Source organism: Balaenoptera borealis, assembly GCF_965194805.1.
Source record: "Balaenoptera borealis genome assembly, chromosome: 14".
NCBI lineage: Eukaryota > Metazoa > Chordata > Mammalia > Artiodactyla > Balaenopteridae > Balaenoptera > Balaenoptera borealis.
This window is the reverse complement of record NC_138875.1, coordinates 34,167,572-34,185,452: the sequence shown is the minus strand read 5'-3', so window position 1 is coordinate 34,185,452 and position 17,881 is coordinate 34,167,572. Positions and strand designations below refer to the sequence as shown.

General features: G+C 35.2%; 1 protein-coding gene across 6 annotated transcripts in view; it reads left to right on the top strand.

Annotated features, from left to right (window-relative positions):
- Window positions 1-15,580, top strand: part of PIK3C3 (phosphatidylinositol 3-kinase catalytic subunit type 3) — a 164,386-nt gene extending 148,806 nt beyond the window's left edge. For 4 of the 6 annotated variants that reach the window (XM_082354205.1, XM_082354206.1, XM_082354207.1 and 1 more), the window contains exons 23-25: window positions 4,032-4,122; window positions 8,462-8,587; window positions 15,216-15,580. In XM_082354205.1, the coding sequence (XP_082210331.1) occupies window positions 4,032-4,122; window positions 8,462-8,587; window positions 15,216-15,230 (232 nt within the window). In that variant the 3' untranslated portion in view covers window positions 15,231-15,580. The other 2 variants (XR_014234175.1, XM_082354209.1) reach the window with 2 other exon arrangements.
- Window positions 15,581-17,881: the final 2,301 nt, after the last annotated feature.

Genomic DNA, 17,881 nt, shown 5'->3' with positions numbered 1-17,881 from the left:
TTGCCTAGTCACCAAACAGCAGTGAATCTATTGATCACACTACTTTTCATCGTTAATCTCATTGTTTTCCCTTCTAGAAGTAGTACACTTGTTAAATAAATATTTTTATAGGATTCTACTCTGATATTTGTTGCATGCAAAATGGATAGATTGTAGGGGAAACAGACATCTGAAATGCTGTTAAGAACCTCACTTGTTGTAGTTCATGCTTTTTATTCTTAGTATTGAAGGTTTTTACTGAAAAATTTAGACCATCTTTGTATAACCAGCGAGTAGCATGGTGGTTGGCATAAACATGGGTATGAGAAAGAGTACATTTTCCTTGAACTCTGTACTTAACCTACTCCTTTTTAAAAATCTAATTTATATCACATCCATCCTTACATCTTTGTCTAGACTTGGTTTTGCCCACTTTTCCCACTCTATGATTTTTTTAACCTTAACCTTATATTTTCTTTTGATAATGGCTTTAAAGATTTCTGGTAACCTTTCTGTTTTTCTGGATAGCATTTGAATGACTAATATATAATTTCTGTTTTGTGTAACTGGTTCTGTCTTAAATGGAAAATGCAGGTTAATGGCAACAGATGTAAAAGATTAATACAGTTAAGGTAGTGACAGATTATCCACAAAGTAATTGGATGTTTAAGCTTATAGAATATTCCATTTTATATTTATTTACATTGTTTCCCTTTGCCATAATAACAGAAGCATGGGTGGTTATATGTATACCAGCAGATAATGGAGAAAACATTAATATTTGCCTTTTACAAAAGGAACACACATGCTTCCATAAAGGCAGACATTTTAACATAGATCCTGGCTGACCATAAGAATCACCTGGGGTTCTTTGTGGGCTAGGGGGGGACCAAAACAGTTCTGAGCCCCATCAGATTTAATTGGTCTGAGATTTGGCCCAGGCATTGGTATTTTCAAAGAAGCTTCCCAAGCGAGTTTAATGGGCAGCCAGGTATGGGATATACTCTGAAATATCCCTTTCAAAACTGAACCTTGTATTCCTCTCCCTGTGTTACCCTGTGGTAGATTCCTGAGATTCCCTTATGGCAAGGTTGGGAGAAACCCTATATAGTCAACAAAACAGAGTATGAATAATTAAGGGTTCATTGAAAGAATATCATTTTTTCGTAACATAATGTGTAGCAGTTGGTTGTATCCTACTGACACCAGTCCTTACAAGCCTTCTCAGTGGACCCTTTTCTCTATTTCCATTTCCTACATACCACAGAGCTTAGAGAAGGGCCTGGTGCCCTTTATGCTTCCTAATGCCACTTTCGAACCATTTCTTTCCTTGCCTTCTTAAAGAAGGAAAGCGTAGACACACACCGTGAAATCAGATGAATTACCTACTGCTGACCATCAACTGCCTATTTCCCTGTCATTCTCATTCATTGAAAACTTTGTCTTCTTCTTCAGGCCTGCTGCTGTGGCTTCAGCATCTGCATGAATGGTCCAGCCATGACTGGACCCCTCAGGGTCGTGTCCTCCTCATGTAAAGCCAACCTTGGCCACTCCCTCTCATCAATAGTAAATTTACCCCTCCAAAATCTTGATCCCCCACTTTTCACTTACTAGCCTCCTTTCTTCCTTCAGCCTTCTCCAGTAAGTCTTCCAGTCCTTCTCTGCTATTGAAACTAATTTTATCAAAATAAACAATTACCTATACCAAATCCCGTGGCCACTTTTGCTTCCTAGAAGCTTTGACACAGTTGACCATGTCTTTGTTCCTAAAAACATTTCTTTTATTTGGTGTAACCTACTCCTCTATTTTCTTTTTGTCTTACTGGTCACTCCTGCTTCTTTGCTGATACCTTCCCTCTTCTTCCTGACCTCTATATATTAAACTATCTAGAAGTTCCATATCACTATAAAGAGTTCTGGATCTTTTTCCCCTAAACTCTCTCCTTAAGCATTTACATCTAGACTTGTGACTTTAAATAGGATCCAAATGCTGATGATTCCAAACTATTACCACCAGCCCTATTATCTCCTCTGAAATATGTCTAACTGCCTACTTGACATCTCTACTAAGAATGTAGTAAGGATCTCAAACTCAATATGTGTCTAAAATGGAACTCTTGATTCCCTGCCCCAAATCCTGTTCTTCTTTCATTCATTTTTTTTTTTTAATTTTGATAAATAACCATAGTTCCCCATGTAGGCTAAATCCTTGGTGACATTCAGGTCCTCTGTTCTCCACTTCATTGAAGCCATCTTGAAGCAAGTGATATCCAGTCCATCTCCAAAATATAGCCTGATAATGTCCATATTATTTCTTTTCCACCTGGACATCTGTAAAATAGTTTCCCTTCCTCCATTCTTATTCCCCACAAGATAACCAGTGTGGGCTTTTACAAAATGCATATCTGAGTATGTCACTCTACTCTTTAAACTCACTTATTTCAGTAGAGTTAGAATAAAATCATACCTCCCTAAGATGACTTTTCTCCCCACTCCATCAATCTTTGACCCATTTTGCTGTTTTTTCTGTATTTTTAAAAATCTTTCGTCAGTTTATTGTGTGAGTCCCCACCCTCCTCCAGAATGTAGGCTTCATGAGTGTGTAGAGACCTTGTTTGTTCAGTTCACCACTATACCCATAGTGCCTAGAACAGTGTTTAGAGTGAGTACTCAATAAATATGTGTTGGTTGAATGAATAAAATTATTATGTGAGTAGAAACGGAATAATCTGTGACATGCTTTTTATCAGTTCCCACAAGGAAATCAGTAACTTTTAAAACTATAAGTTCAAGTTGTTTAGCTATTATCGTACTTTTTTTAAAAGAGTATAATTGAGTTAGGGCCTAATTTGATTAGAAGATTATATCAAGGTAGAATTTTTTCATTATAGTGCCTGATTTTCATGGGTAATATAAAATTCAAAAATGATGAAATAGGTAATTTGAGGTTCACATGGATAGTCATTTTTGTCTACAAGTTCTATTATCATTACAGTTCAAGTATTAGTTTTTATGTACTTTTTTATACTATGGATAAGTAGATGGCTGGAATAAAGGTTCTGCATAACCTAAAGTCCTGACTTCCATCCCCTAGAGAAGACAATGCAAGGCACTTGTGTTGACACTTCTACCGAGACCAGCTAAAAACCTTCATTGCCTAAAACCAAAGCTTTCTTCACTTACATCCATCCCCAAAGTCAAACCTGGACCTCCTTTTATCACTACAGTGCTGCAGGGCCCCTCAGGGCATAACTGTCCAAGGGGAGAGTGTTCTGGAGCAGGAGGTGGGTTGTACCCAGTGTACACTTAATTATACCTTTCCCCACATGGCTGTACTTCTGGAAATGAGATTTGGAATAGTAACATTCTTTCTTCTTGTTTGGAGGAAGATGAAAAGTTTGATGATTGATGAGGATAAACCTTTAGTTCCTACAGGGGCCAGCATACTCCAAAGGTGAAATTATTTAGATATCTTGCACATTTTTAGTGTAGAAGAGTACGAGCTATTTTCTCCTCTGTTTAGGGTTGCTTATATCCAGACCAGTCACTATATTTTCAAAGATGGTGGGATTAGTGCCCCTAGAGGATATTTATGAATGATGAATGAAATCACACTATTTCCCTTTGACTCATTTATCCATGACATACTGAGGTAGTCTTAAGGTAGCAGATTCTTGTCAGCATTGAGCAAAGACAGATCTTCATTGCTTAGTAATGCTAATTAATGGTATAAAGCAGATTCCCCTTAGATCCCTTCTAAAAAGAATATACTTACTAAAGAGTGGAAGAACTGTCATTATTAGATGGTTACTCCAAAAATGTGTTCCCTAGTGGGGGACCTAGAAATGTCATTATATCAAGACCCTAGAATAAGATATGTTTTCAAGGCTTGCTTTTCATTGAGACAGCTGGTGAATAAGCTCACATTCTATTTTCCATAGGAGTAATAGTAATCATTATAAAGCACTCCTTCTAGGAGTGCTCTTAATATGAGAAAGAATGGCAAAATTCTAACACATTGCTATTTATTTTTCTTTCCCACTCTTCTTTAGGTATTCTAATCTTATTTTGAATTTGTTTTCCTTGATGGTGGATGCAAACATTCCAGATATTGCTCTTGAACCAGATAAGACTGTGAAAAAGGTAATTTTTATACATCCTCAGATATCATAGTCTACTTTTCATATGTAAAAATATTAGGGTTTTAACAACCCATTTCCCCTTGTCCCAACCCCTAGACTCTTAAGTAACATGAATTAAGAAAGAGACCTTGTGTATATTTTTATTTCGCATTCCAGAATATGACAGCCTCTCAAGTCCTCTGCAACACGTTTTATCCCCTTGCCTGTTTGTACCCACAGTCACATGAATAGGTCACTACACCAAGAGAAGAAGCTTACTATCACAGCCCTTGCTCTTTGTCCTGAAAGTTTAGCTTCTCTTTAATATTTCTACTGGGATACCTGATTCCTGGTACTCCCAGACTAAGCCTGCTAAGAATCAGAAACAAAATATTGTAATAGTATGTAGAAGCAGAAGCAAACAGCCATTCTTTATCCTTCCCATTCATACCCTTGCTTACAGGGGTTTCTTACTGTGTCAGGAGAATAGAGACCTGCCTTAACTTAACCTGCAAAGAGAAGAATGAAGGAAAGCCATCACGTAGATGAGCAGTTATTCAGAACTATCTTACCCTGAGTTGCAGCAGGAGATGGGAGGAAGGGTAACAGAAGATTTTATTCAAATTAATTTCTGACTCTCTGATTCATTGAGAGGGATGTATGTAGTATACTTTATTTATCCAAAGATAACATAAAATGATCTTAAATATCAGTGTGGTTATTAATACTGAACTTCAAAGTTAGTGTAGTTTTTTAACTTACAGAAGTATAAAATTACTAAAATTATAACAGTCTCATAGATCGAATTGCCCTGGTGGTTGAAATTAATAATTGGCACCAAAAGCCCTAAGTTCTGATGTAATTGACTCTGAGCATTATTAGAAAGATACCTCTGTGGTTTAAACATTGTCTTGGTCCGTTGGGGCTGCTATATATAACAAAATACAAGAGACTGCGTGGCTTGTAAATAACAAATTTATTTCTCATGCTTCTGGAGGCTAGAAGTACTAGATCAGGGTGCCAGAATGGTCAACTTAAGGCCCTTTTTGGGTCGAAAACTTGTTGTATCTTCATAGGGTGGAAGGCACTAGGAAGCTCTGTGGGATCTCTTTTATAAGAGCACTAGTCCCATTCATGAGGGTTCCACCCTCATGACCTAAACACCTCCCAAAAGGTCCACCTCCTAATACTATCACATTGGGCATTAGTATTTCAACATGGATTTGGGGGATACAAAAATATTTACATCATTGCAAACATGAATGAAGCTAATCTGTTTTACCTAATTTTATGAGTCTTTGGCAAGCCATGAGAGGGATTTTAATGTAAATATTTTATTGCTTAACCATTTAAGGAAATTATATTCTTATTAGGATTTCATTTATTATTATCCAGGAAGCACTGTTTCAGCACCCTCCACCCCCAAACTAGGCAATGGACTACTTATCACACTAGGTTTTGGCCTGGGTTATTTTTTGTCAATTTAAGCTCATCCATCAAGAAACATAATTGGTTGATGAAAGTTTTCTTAGCTAAAGTTGATGACTGCACCAGATTTCAAATGTTGTTGCTTTTTTTTTTTTTTTTGCATTGCTGTTTTCAAGATCTGTTTTTGCTGTTTATTTTAAACCCATTTATCTCTGTCATATGTTCACTCTTGCCTGACTTCACTTGTGTTCAGAAGTCATTTATGAAAGTTCTAACAGTATTTGTCAAACAGAGTCTCCCAGTTTCTTCTGCCAGTTAAGTTATATAGTTCTTGTCCTTATTAGATCTTTTGTTTCAACTTTTGCTTCTCTTTTAGAGAATCATGATTTTAGTGTTTAATTTGTTACCAGCTGTCTTTATGGCATCATCTTTTAACACATGAAGCAATTCATTTTATGGGGAAGAAAAGCATGTGCCTTAGTCATTTTTCTTTACACTATTTATTCCCTAGCTGTTTATTCTAGTTTCAATTAAGTGAACCTTGAACAAAAAGTATTTTACCGTATTTTTCCCCAAAAAGGTATGCCATAAAGATTTATTTGCTTTCTACTGTTTTATCAGGAATGTGAAGTAACCAGTTGCAACATAAACTTGACTTTAAAGTCATAATAATATTGGAAAGTGATGCTGCAATAGACTAAAATTTATGTTTCGTATTGGTTGGCTTTTTTAAGAAGTAGAAATAGGTTTTTATACTTTGTGAAATAACATTTGCTGGCATTACCTTGAAGTCTTACTACCTAGAAATTTTTTTGCATTGACCTCATGAATGAAAGCCAGCTAAAGAAACAGAGTAGCACATTTGAGGCTGAAGTCTTCAGAGAAGTACAGATTATTCAAATTATTTAATCATAACAAAGTTCAACAATATTTTCCTTTTTTCTTAACATATTTTAGTACATATATATCAATTTCTTTTTATTTTTTTTTAAACTGTCTACTCGCTTTACGGTGCTTCACAGATAATTGCGTTTCTTACAAATTTTGAAGGTTATAGCAACCCAGTGTTGAGCAAGTCTGTTGGTGCCATTTTTCCCTCAACATTTGCTCACTTTGTGTCTCTGCATCACATTTTGGAAATTCTCACAATATTTTAAACAAAGGGTATCTTATCTACCTTTGAAAGACAGTGCAGAGGCTGAGATTTACAAGTTTGTATCCTTTTGCTTAAAGGCACTCTCCAGATTGTTTTGAGTGCAGTCTTACTAATGAGGTGTGGAAGGAGAGGGTTTGAAGCTGGTAGGGATAGCCAAGAAGTCGGGAGAAATTCTGGAAAGGTGAAAATCACAGAGGTGACTTAGGGGACAATAACAAGTAGCCTAACATAAGTCAGTATATATGAAAACAAATCAACCATTTATATGCTGTTAACCTTCTTTGTTATAAAAGAGAATGTCTTCATACTTGGCAAATAACATTTTCTTTATATGCTAAATACATATCTTCTGTTTGTAATTTAAGTACTTATGTAAGTATGCAAGTTTTGATAAATTGGGTTAAAGTTTTATTTTGATTCTCCTGCCCTACAGTTTTTTGACGTTCTTAAAAAATAGTACCAAAATTGTCAGACATGACCTCTCTAAGTAGAAATCAAGGAATATAATGGATTAAACTCTTTAACTGGGATCCAGAAATGGGAGAGAGAGTTGATTGAAGGTATACTTTTAGATCTTCCTCCGCCAAATTGTCCTTCACTTATTATATTAACCTCTCTTTTACCTCCTCTATCCTGAGGCTGCAGGGCTGTCAGATCAACTGGTATACTTCCAGTGCAGTGAAGGGAAAAGAGCACTGAGCAGGGCCATGGGTTGTCATACTGTCTGCCCTTTCTTCTTCCTGGTTTTATAGTAGTTAAACTCTATACTTAAAAGGAAATATTAAATGTGGACCACTTTTTATCCACTTGGAAATCCCATTTTCTCCTAGCCTGCCTTTTCGGAAATATACATGGGTCATTTATAAGAGGAGAAAGGAGTTAGTACAATGGTTAGTGCAGTAGCGTGCAGTTGTCCGGAAGTGCAAGCCACTTATCATCAGTTAAAGGTCCCTGGATTGGCTTCATAAATTCTGTGTCTCGGTTTCTGCATCTTATAGATGGAAATATTATCTACCTCAGAGCCATCTGAGAGTTGAGTGAGATACTGCATGTAAAGTACTTTGCACAGTGTTTAGCACAAAGTAGTCATTCAGTAACACTGGCTTTTGTGTTTTAGGGAACTATTCTGATATATATCTCTACTAAGTTTTCTAGTACTTATTGCTATTGAGAATCAACTCAATATGCCAGTTGAAGTAGTTCTTTGCAGAAGTACAGGGAACTCCTATAGGAAAGGGGACATTTTAGAAGATCTAGTTTAGTTTATTTTGCCAGCAGTTGACATAGTTCCTGTTCTTGTATAGGCAGAGAAGGTGAGGGAGAATAGTAATATAAGCTTGCTTACCTTGCTATATCCATTTCATAAAGTGAAAGAGATTGTTAATAATTATTATGTCACAATTTAAATCTTATAATTCTAGCTTTGAAATGCAAATACTAAAGCACACCTTTGAGTTAAAAGAACAATTTTTGTCTGTTTTTAAATTTGCAGGGTCTAACAGAATTATATTTTCTATTCACTTTGTTAATTTTTTTCTGCAGAAATATTCACAACCAACAAAGATAGGGTGATATAAAGAGCATATAGCAAAAAGTAAAGTTCCACATTCAAGAGAATAGTATTCAGAACTCCTTACCCTGCTTACTCCTTATCCTTATGAATCATTTCTTTGGCATAGAAATAGTTCATTGTAATAATATCTATATCTGTTTGTTCTTGTCTTTTCGAAACGTGTGTTTTTCTTTATTCAAAAGCTAATAGACTGTGACCTTGTAGGTTCAGGATAAATTTCGTCTAGACCTGTCTGATGAAGAGGCAGTGCACTACATGCAGAGTCTGATTGATGAAAGTGTCCATGCTCTGTTTGCCGCGGTGGTAGAGCAGATTCACAAGTTCGCCCAGGTAAGTTCTCTGAGGGCAGCGTGTTCATCTCAGCTTCTCCGTGTACTACCCTAGAATCCTCACAGAACCATACCTTTCCCTGCCAATGACATCTTTTCTGTTTTTTTTGTCAAGCCTTCTTGACATCTCACCAACCTTCCGATGTGAACGTGTTTGATGCACTAGTAACATGCACTAAAACATCCCACTGAAATGTTCTTAGTAACTAAATTGTGGAGTGTCAGCATAGGTTTATCTGTCCTTTGTAGTCAGTGGTGACTATAAACCCTTCTTGAGAATAATCTTGGGTCTAGCAGAGGCCTTGACAAGTGAGACTTGGACACTTGTTGGGTTTTGGTAAACGGTGAAGTGCTAGGAAAGGAGCTTAGAAACTGAGAAAAGCAATGCGTAGCACATACAGGTCTATCTGTAGACTTTTGGTTAGCAGACTCTTTCCTATAAATGTTTGAGGGAAGACTTTTTGATGATAAACCTCAGATTTAAAAACTGTTTTAGTTTTGAACTTCATAATGAGGTTGATGCTGGAAGTGATCAGCAAACAGAAAAATTAGGCCGCTTTCCTCTGCCACATCCTCTCACGCCTCTCCTTGTAAACTCCTTCCTGACTTTACACATTCAGTTAATAATAATTTTACAAATAACCCGAGCCCAAAGCTTGTCTGTTTTAACTTCTCCCTCACTCAGTATACAGAATGTCACCAAGCCTTGTGAGTTTCTTTAAGCATTTTTTTAATCATCGTTTTCTGTCATTTTCCCATTATGGACATTTTAACCCAGTTGTTTTTCACTTTTTTTTTCACTTGGGTAACTAAAATCCTTCATAACTGTTCTCTCTGTTTTAGTATTTTTTTTCTCTCAGCATTCTTTATTCTGCTAAATATTTCAATTAGGTATATCTTCACAAAATACTGTTTTACACTGGGTTTTTTTTTTTGGTTTTTTTTTTTAAATTTAAATGTGAAAAGTGTTTCCCTAGTGCCTAAAAGTGACATCCCATCTCTAGGAACTCAAGGCCTTCCAGACTGTTGTGTTCTAAACTTCTTTCTAAGCTATTCCCCTAATACTCTCTTTCTCTCAATATTTTTATTCTCTTCCATTTCTCTGGCTACTTTGCTGTTCTATTTCTTCAGCCCAGAATATCCGTCTTCTTAATAATGAATCACCTTTACAGGTGATTACTCCTGCTTGCTAAAATCCAATCTGTCCTTCCAAGATCTATTCTTAATGCCACTCTGATTCATCTTCCTCTGAATATTAATTTGTACTTTTATTATGTGTTGCACTTATATTTTGTTTTCTATTATAGATATTTGGATACTTACCTTATAACTCCTAAAATGCAAACTTCTTAAAGGATGGGATGTGTATCAGTGACCCAGAAACACAGTGCCTTTAAACACTTAAGAAATATCTAATGAGCATAAGGGATTTTTCTTCCTGTAAATGTTACCTGATACTCTTTCTTTCTCTGAACAAAACATGTTTCTTCTCTCTGAACACCAATCTGAGTCATATTTTATTATAAGTGCCAACTCAAGGTTTGCTTCACATGTCATTAATCATAATCACTTCTCGAGAGAGTAAACTGTGACTCAGATGGTAAGTAAGTGACTTGTCAGAGCCACTGAGCTAGCTAATGGCAGATCTGGATCAGCATATAGCACAGCAGAATATTTTAGAGCTGTAAGGGAAAAAGGCCCAGAGAGATATAATGACTTAGCCAACTTCATGTTTCTAACAAGGGACAGAATCAAGGCTTGAACCCAGATCTTTTGACCCCCCCATATCCAACCAATGATAATCTAGATTACTTTGTAGCTTACCGAACTCGGGTCTTTTTTATCAGAATCCCATATTCTTTTTTATTTTCTACTGAGGTATAGTTGATTTACAATGTTATATAAGTTTCAGGTGTACAACATAGCGATTAACAAGACTCCCATATTCTTTATCCCAAGAAGTTAACCTGAAATACTCATGCTTTTAGGTTTCTTTAAATATGTCATCTGTGCTCATACTATTGTGCAACTAAAACAATATCAACTAAGAGTAACATAAGAATATTAAATTTAATTGGAACTCGCTTAGGCATTGAAGGGTACCAGAGATACTAAATGAGGTCTTAATTTCACATAAGTCTTTTCAAATTATAAAATTATAGATGCATACTTGTTTCTTAACTAATCTCTGAGGAAGTTTATTTTCCCTTTGAAATTCACATTCCTAAATATACATTTTGTAAATATTGATACTAATAAATCACATGCACACTCAAATCTTGATGATCAACATCTGTTTTTTGTCACTCATAGCATTTATTATAAGGATGCATTTTGCTAATTGATTTATGCTAATTTTAGTGCATTCCTGTTAATCACTATGGATTATAGAACCCAGTTTTTTAAAAATGGAGGTAGACAGATACATGTTAACAAAAGTTCTTTCTACATAAAAGAAGTATTCTTAAAAATGACTAAAAAATTGCCAGATACAACTATTATGTTGAAATGCTGAAAAGGCTTATTTTATTCCATCACGCCATTTGCTAGGAAGGGTAGTGATTAAACGTTGCAATATTTGTTGCCTAGCAACACCCACCTATTACTGGGAGAAATTTTCCAATGAAAAACACTTTTATTTGGGTCATTGTCTTTGAAATTGCATCATCAGAACTCTTCTTCCCAGCAGAAAGGTGGAGGTCACTTAGTTTGGATCACTTCCTGCTCTAAAACTATGCCTTTCAATGGAAATCTCTCGCATTGCAGCCCATTTCTTTCCAGTTTCTGCTTTTTCCTGTCTGTCTTCACTGATTGATGGTAGAAGTCTGGAGAAAGGGGATGTGATTTTCATTAATCTTAATACATATTAAATCTAATTAAATGAATCTTTATAGATTAGGGTTAGAAATATATTTTTTTGCACACTAAATGTTAAAAAGTAAGAACAGATTGCATTCAGAAATTTTACCTAAGTCCCAGCTCAGGATACTAAGAACAAAGATCACTGCCATCCATCTGGCAAGGACCCTTCCTTAGCCCTGGATGTTCAAGGAGGAAGAGCACAGGTCCGGGTGGAGGGTCACATGAATGTGCAGTTCCATCTGTGCACCTTTAACTTAAGAGAAGCCAGCTATAGACACACACTCTTACACTTGAGGGGGTTAAAAAAAATAACAGTGAAAGGAGGAAAACAGTGTGTTCCTTACGCCTGACATTTCCCATGTGTCTAGTAAATGTGTCAGGGACTCCCTCCGAAGTGTTTTCAGATCCCACGTTCCTCCCATAACATAACTTCTTACAATGCTGAATGTCATTCCAATATTGAGGGTTCTCATTATTTTTGTACAACATGGCCTCTCAGTACAAGCCATCTGCCCCATCTGTTGTTCAAACAAAGAAATAGGTTTTTTGCATCAGTGCTGAGGGGAAAGCTTCCTATTTTGGACTCTTTGAGAAATGACTCTGGTATGTTGCCTTCTGAAGGGCTTTTCTTGAGTAATTTTGTTTATTTATATTCCGTTTTACCTTTATGTACTGATCTTAGTTCTTAAACCCAGTGTAGGATGTTTCCACTGTAACTGTTCTACTCTCATCTACTTTAAGAAGGCATGGATGCAAAAGATGCCCTAAGGAGAAGAGACTAGAGCATCATTTCTGATTTTACATTATTTGGACCTTATTTTACCATTAGGAATAAAGAACAGCAATGTAAAATATTTCATTGATCAAAACATAAAGTATTGAATTCTGTGACCAAATAGAAATTCTTCCGTTCTAAAACAAAGTGTTTTTTAATTTAGTAAATATTTTTCTAAACAGTCAGATGATTCCCATACACGTGGCTTAAATAAATAACACCAGTATATCATACAAACTATTTTGTATCATTTTGTGTCCCACATCTAGCCCCAATATATTTGAGTTATCCTATAAGGAATAAGAAGAACAACAACAAAGAAACCATAATAGTAGCAATAATAACAGCCTACTGAACATTTAAATGTGCCAGGAATTATGTAAACTTTTTTCTCTTCAATACTTCCTTTAATCCTCACACCTGTGGAGTAAGTGTATCACTAGGCTTGTTTACAGATGAGAAAGCTGAGGCTTAGATAGGTTAAATAACTTGCCCAAGGTCTCAAGGTTAATAGGTGAAAAAGTCCAGATTCAAACTCAAACCCTGGATTGTAGAAATAGACAGTAGTTTCTAAATAATGTTTTTCTCAGTTTACATCTATGTCTTAATTTATTAGATATGAATAGATTATGTGGTGAGTGGTGAGTTTTAAAAATAGACTTGTAAATTTAAAAAATGATCTTTTAATTTTCTCTCTTTAATCTTTCATCTGAGCATCAAAAGAAAAAAAAACAAAAAAACAAAAACCAGCCCTGCAGACAGCCAATAGTGTATGACATAAAAAGGAGTTATTGGGAACAGTTAATCCCTGATAAATATGATAAATATGGGATATCACTTATCTTGTACGTTGGCCAAAACCCAGTCTTGAATTTTATCAACTCACATGTGCTCTCTTGTTGCACTGCAGTCAGTACTGCTGCACAACTACGTTAAAACCTATGATGTTATATACTGTAATATAGGCACTTGCTACATTACAAATGTTTTAAGGTTTTAAGATTAGTTATCATAATAGCAGCACTCAGCAGAATGCTCCATAACTTTCAGCTAAAATTCCCTACAGTTTATTTTTCATCAGTACAAATTTAATTTCCTTATCTTTTCTAAGGAAAGTTTTCAGACACTTGAATGCACTCCATGTTAAGATTTGCCTGTTTGGTTCATTATCAGCTTTAGTAAGTTTATTTGTAATACTAACTATTGTTTTCCCTCCCCTCTGTTATATCGAACTTTTATGTAAATTCTTCAAATGTGAAGGGAGTGGAATATTTTGGAACTGGCTCTACTACATAGTGTTACTAATATTTTCCCCCATAGGTACAGACACTTTGAAATATTTATGAAATCTGTTAGAGACCATCTGTTTAGTAGCAGCATTTTTCTCGCTTACAAACATACATATACACAGGTGTGGATACATAGGTGTGGTTTTTCATTGTTTCCAGGGTATTTAGACTTCCTAGCATGTCAGTGAGGAACTTTCACAGTTTGCCTTTAATCTGCATTTTCAACTTTCATCTTCTACCAGCCTTCTAAAAGAACCTTCTTTGTAGCCCTGATGAGCTACCCTGTGACACTTCCTATACCCAATATCTACTTCCCCAAGTAGTACACCTTTTTCTTTGCCTGGAATGAGTTCCCCACCCATTTGTCTAACTTTCAGGTGTGTGCAAGGGAGGGGTTGGGGGTAAGGGTAAATAACTGTTTCTTTATATAAGCATTTTGTCTTAAAGTAACTTGGGGTCTCCCACAGAAGCTGAACTGTTCCTGGTACATAGTAGGCACCAAATAAATGTATGTGATTTTATGTAAGTGCCAAGGACCATTTGAGACGTTTATTTTCTCTGATACTACCTTTAAGAAAATACTTAAATAGCTTCTTAAATTATAAATTACATTCCTTTTATTAGCATTAAAAATAAGTCTTACCATATTCTTTCTAGAATTGCCACTTTAAATTTTATAGATTAAAGTCAGCATGTTTCATATTTGTACGCATATACACTCATGTGCACATACATACACAAACCCATTTGTCAGCACGGTTCTTTTTCCTTCCCGTTTTCTTTCAGAGTAATAATGAGGTGAAGTTCATAGAAACAAAGTTTTGTGACACATAAAAAGCATTCTTAATTCCTCCAAGATAAGCCAGCATATATTTGACTGAATCAGAGGGCACATGAGGTGTGGATGACTCACCCAAACAAAATGCCCAGAGTTGTTCTTACTGAGAGAGTGGGTGATTGTACATGTTAAAGACAACAACCTCTAACTGTTGCACATTACTTTGAGATAACTGTGAGGGTGCCTAGCACAAAATAGGTGCTAAAAATGTTGATATCTTTTATTTTAACTTGATATTTTAATATTGAGCACTATTAATGTATTGGCCCCAAAACAACTCTTGACTGGGCCTTTCTTATTCTTTCAGGACTGCTTCCTTTGATTTTTTTTTCCAGACCATTTCTGTACTCTGTATTGTGCATTGGCTGCACTCTGTGGAATAAATTATACGTTTTCACAGTCTCTAAAAATGTCACACCAAGAACTAAGCCCACTACTCAAAATAGTAATCATCTATCACTGCAGAATTCAGTGGAATTTTTGCCTTCCTAGTGCTAGATTTGTCTGCCATGTAATAATGAGATCATCTTGAGCTTACAGTTAGCAAACATTCCCTCCCCCAAATATTTGCTCATATAAACTGATTCTTAAGCTAAGTCTTAGGAATCCTGTACATTGTAGTTAATTGAAATCCTCTTCATGGCATGTAGTAAAGTAATAATTTCACCTTTTTTTTTAAATAGAAGACTTTTTTTAAAAAAATTAAGGACTGGAGTTACCTGCGGGTGTTTTGGTTTTTTTTTTTTTTCTATTAAAGAATTATATGTCTCTTTCTAAGCAGTTTTTAGAACTATAAACTTGTTTCTCTTTCTTTGTGAACAGTGAAGCTAATTATTTTCTGTTTCTTTTTTTTTAATTTTTGTAGTACTGGAGAAAATGAAATTGGTTTGGCCCATCAAGATGCTTGTCTCTGTAAGAAAACTACTTTAGAAACAACATGTGTATAATGAAGACTTCAGGCTAACGAGAAAGGAAGAAAATATTTAGTCTTCAAGATACCATATATCCTAAATGTTACAGGCATCCTAAATGCCTGAATTCTGTTTCCTTGGTTGTTGTTGCTTAAATATGGTCCCAAAGGGTTTGTTCTGAAATACTGTATATATTTATTTTCAAATGTACACATTGTTAATAAGCTAAGAAGTAAGAATTTTGTTCCAGAGCCACGTACATATTATGAGAGCTCTGAAGGAATTTCATGTTGAAATAGTAAAACATTTTAGTCTTCAAGTTTGAAAGTCCATTTTTTTCTTCATCTCTTCACATCAGATGAGCAGTTATATGAATCTGGATTGTCTTAGTTTTGGTTGTTTGTTTGTCTCTCCCTCCCTTGTTCCCTTTCTCTCTTCTTCCTTCTCCTCTCCCTCTACATTTTTTATTTTTTAATTTTTTGGCCTAATCTATAACACTTAAAGTTTTACACGTTATGGCCTATTCATTTATACGTTGAGAATTGTATGTATTTCAAATAAGATAGTAATTTTTTCTTACAAATACTGTTTTTTGTTTTTTTAATTTTTTGTGGTTCATATTTCTCTTAGGCTTTAAGTACATAAAGCAGGTTATAAAAATGTAGCTATCTGAATAATTGACCAAAAGATAATATGGCAGCAGCTTTTCATATTGAGCCTAAAATATTTTTACGTGTAAGCATACATTGTCTTTCTACAATAAATATTTTTGTAATGAAAACTTAGTTTTCAAGAGCTTTTAAAAATAGCTCCCCTAGACCTGTTAATGTAATATATCCTTTCTGATTAAAGCAAAGTAATTTTTGGTCTTGTAAGACTAGAAGTCCTACTAATCCATCTAGCTTTTTTGCCTCATGGAACTTTAGGGAAAAAGAACAAACACAAACTAGAAGAGCAACACAGTAATAATCTTCGCAAATTAATGTGTTGCAAAGTCATGTGATTTTGTTTTGGAAGATAAATAATATCTCATTCTTTTGGTGCTGAATAAATATTTAATATCAAATGACAGAAAAGATTAAGAAGGTTAAATTTAGGCAGAGTTTCAGAGAATGTCATTAATTATAATGTTTGTCACCAAATTCATATCTGTGAGTTTGCCTTGTTGGGGTGGGGTTCCCAGCTTGAAAGCAAGCATATATTTAAGAGATATCCTAGAAGCATATGGAATGTGGCTTGTATAAAACATACATGCAAATTAGAAAAATGGTAAAGATGAAAAGGCCTTTGCAAATTATCATAAGAGAATAATGACTAACCTAATTGGCAGGCTTCATCCTCTCTCTTGCTTTTTCTTTGCTTCACATATTTCCATCATTTTTTGTTGCCTAGTAGTTTGTAACCAATCTGCATTCTTATTCTTTTAGTCCTATTTCTATTGGTACCAAAAAGTTCTCAAAATGGCGCTGCTGAAAGTGACCACTCCAACTTTCTGAACTCTTTTAATTCTTTATTTGTAGCTTTTTAATTGACACTTAGTGGGTAGTTTTGTTATAGTTACAGAGGTTGGCAAACATTTTCTGTAAAGGGCCAAGATAGTAAGTATCTTCAGCTTTGGAAAGCATATGATCTTGATCACAACAACTGAACTCTGCTTTATGAGTAAATCAGTCATAGACAACATGTAAACAAATGAGATGGCCAGATTTGACCCTCAGGCCATAATCTGCTGACCCCTGTTTGAATTAACTATAGGGCAAACTGTATCATCTTAATTATCTTTATAAAATCCATAACATTTTGCATAGATAGTAATGTATATTTATATTATATGCTCTATATTTTTTGGACTAGTATGAAATTGTATAATGGCAAACACTGACAACTAGTAAGGAGGGTTGATCATGAGTAACCTTGTAGTCCATGCAAACTTGGTACGGATTATGAGGGAGATAGAGCTTTCTAGGAAGGAAGACAGGTATTGACTGAAGATGGATAGCGGCTTTGGTTTTGCAGAAAGTATTTTGGCTCTGGGTGGTGAGCCTACATCAGAAAGAAAAATGATTCATCAGTTTCAATTTCTATTGCTCACAGCAACCTCTGTGCTCCTACTATTTTCCCCAAATGCCATTGTTTTTATAATGTAGTCTGTATTTTCCTTTACTATCATTGCCATTCAGATTCTTTGGCAAGTTTTACAGTGTTTCAAGCACAACGCTTGCTTTGAGTTTGAAGAAAGTGTTTGTGAGGACACAGTGCTTTAATTAAAAATTATGAGTGTACTATAGTATTCAGAGTGAGATTTCTGAGTTAGGGAAAGAAAATGTGGATAGCAGCCACTGTGAGTGGAGCTATCAGAAAAAAGTAAAGTGTGGTTCACATCCCTAAATAAGGGGTTGATACAACCTGATTTTTGTTATTCTCCATATACTAGGGTTGTATGTTCCCCAGCTCATTTGTTTTATAGAGTTTTCAGTTGGGTATATATTATAATAATAATAATAGTCAACATTATTTATAAGGGCTTACTATTACATATCAGGATTATGCTAATTGCTTCATATGCATTATATCACTATTCTGTATAGCAGTCCTGATGGAGAATTGTCTCCCCGTTTTC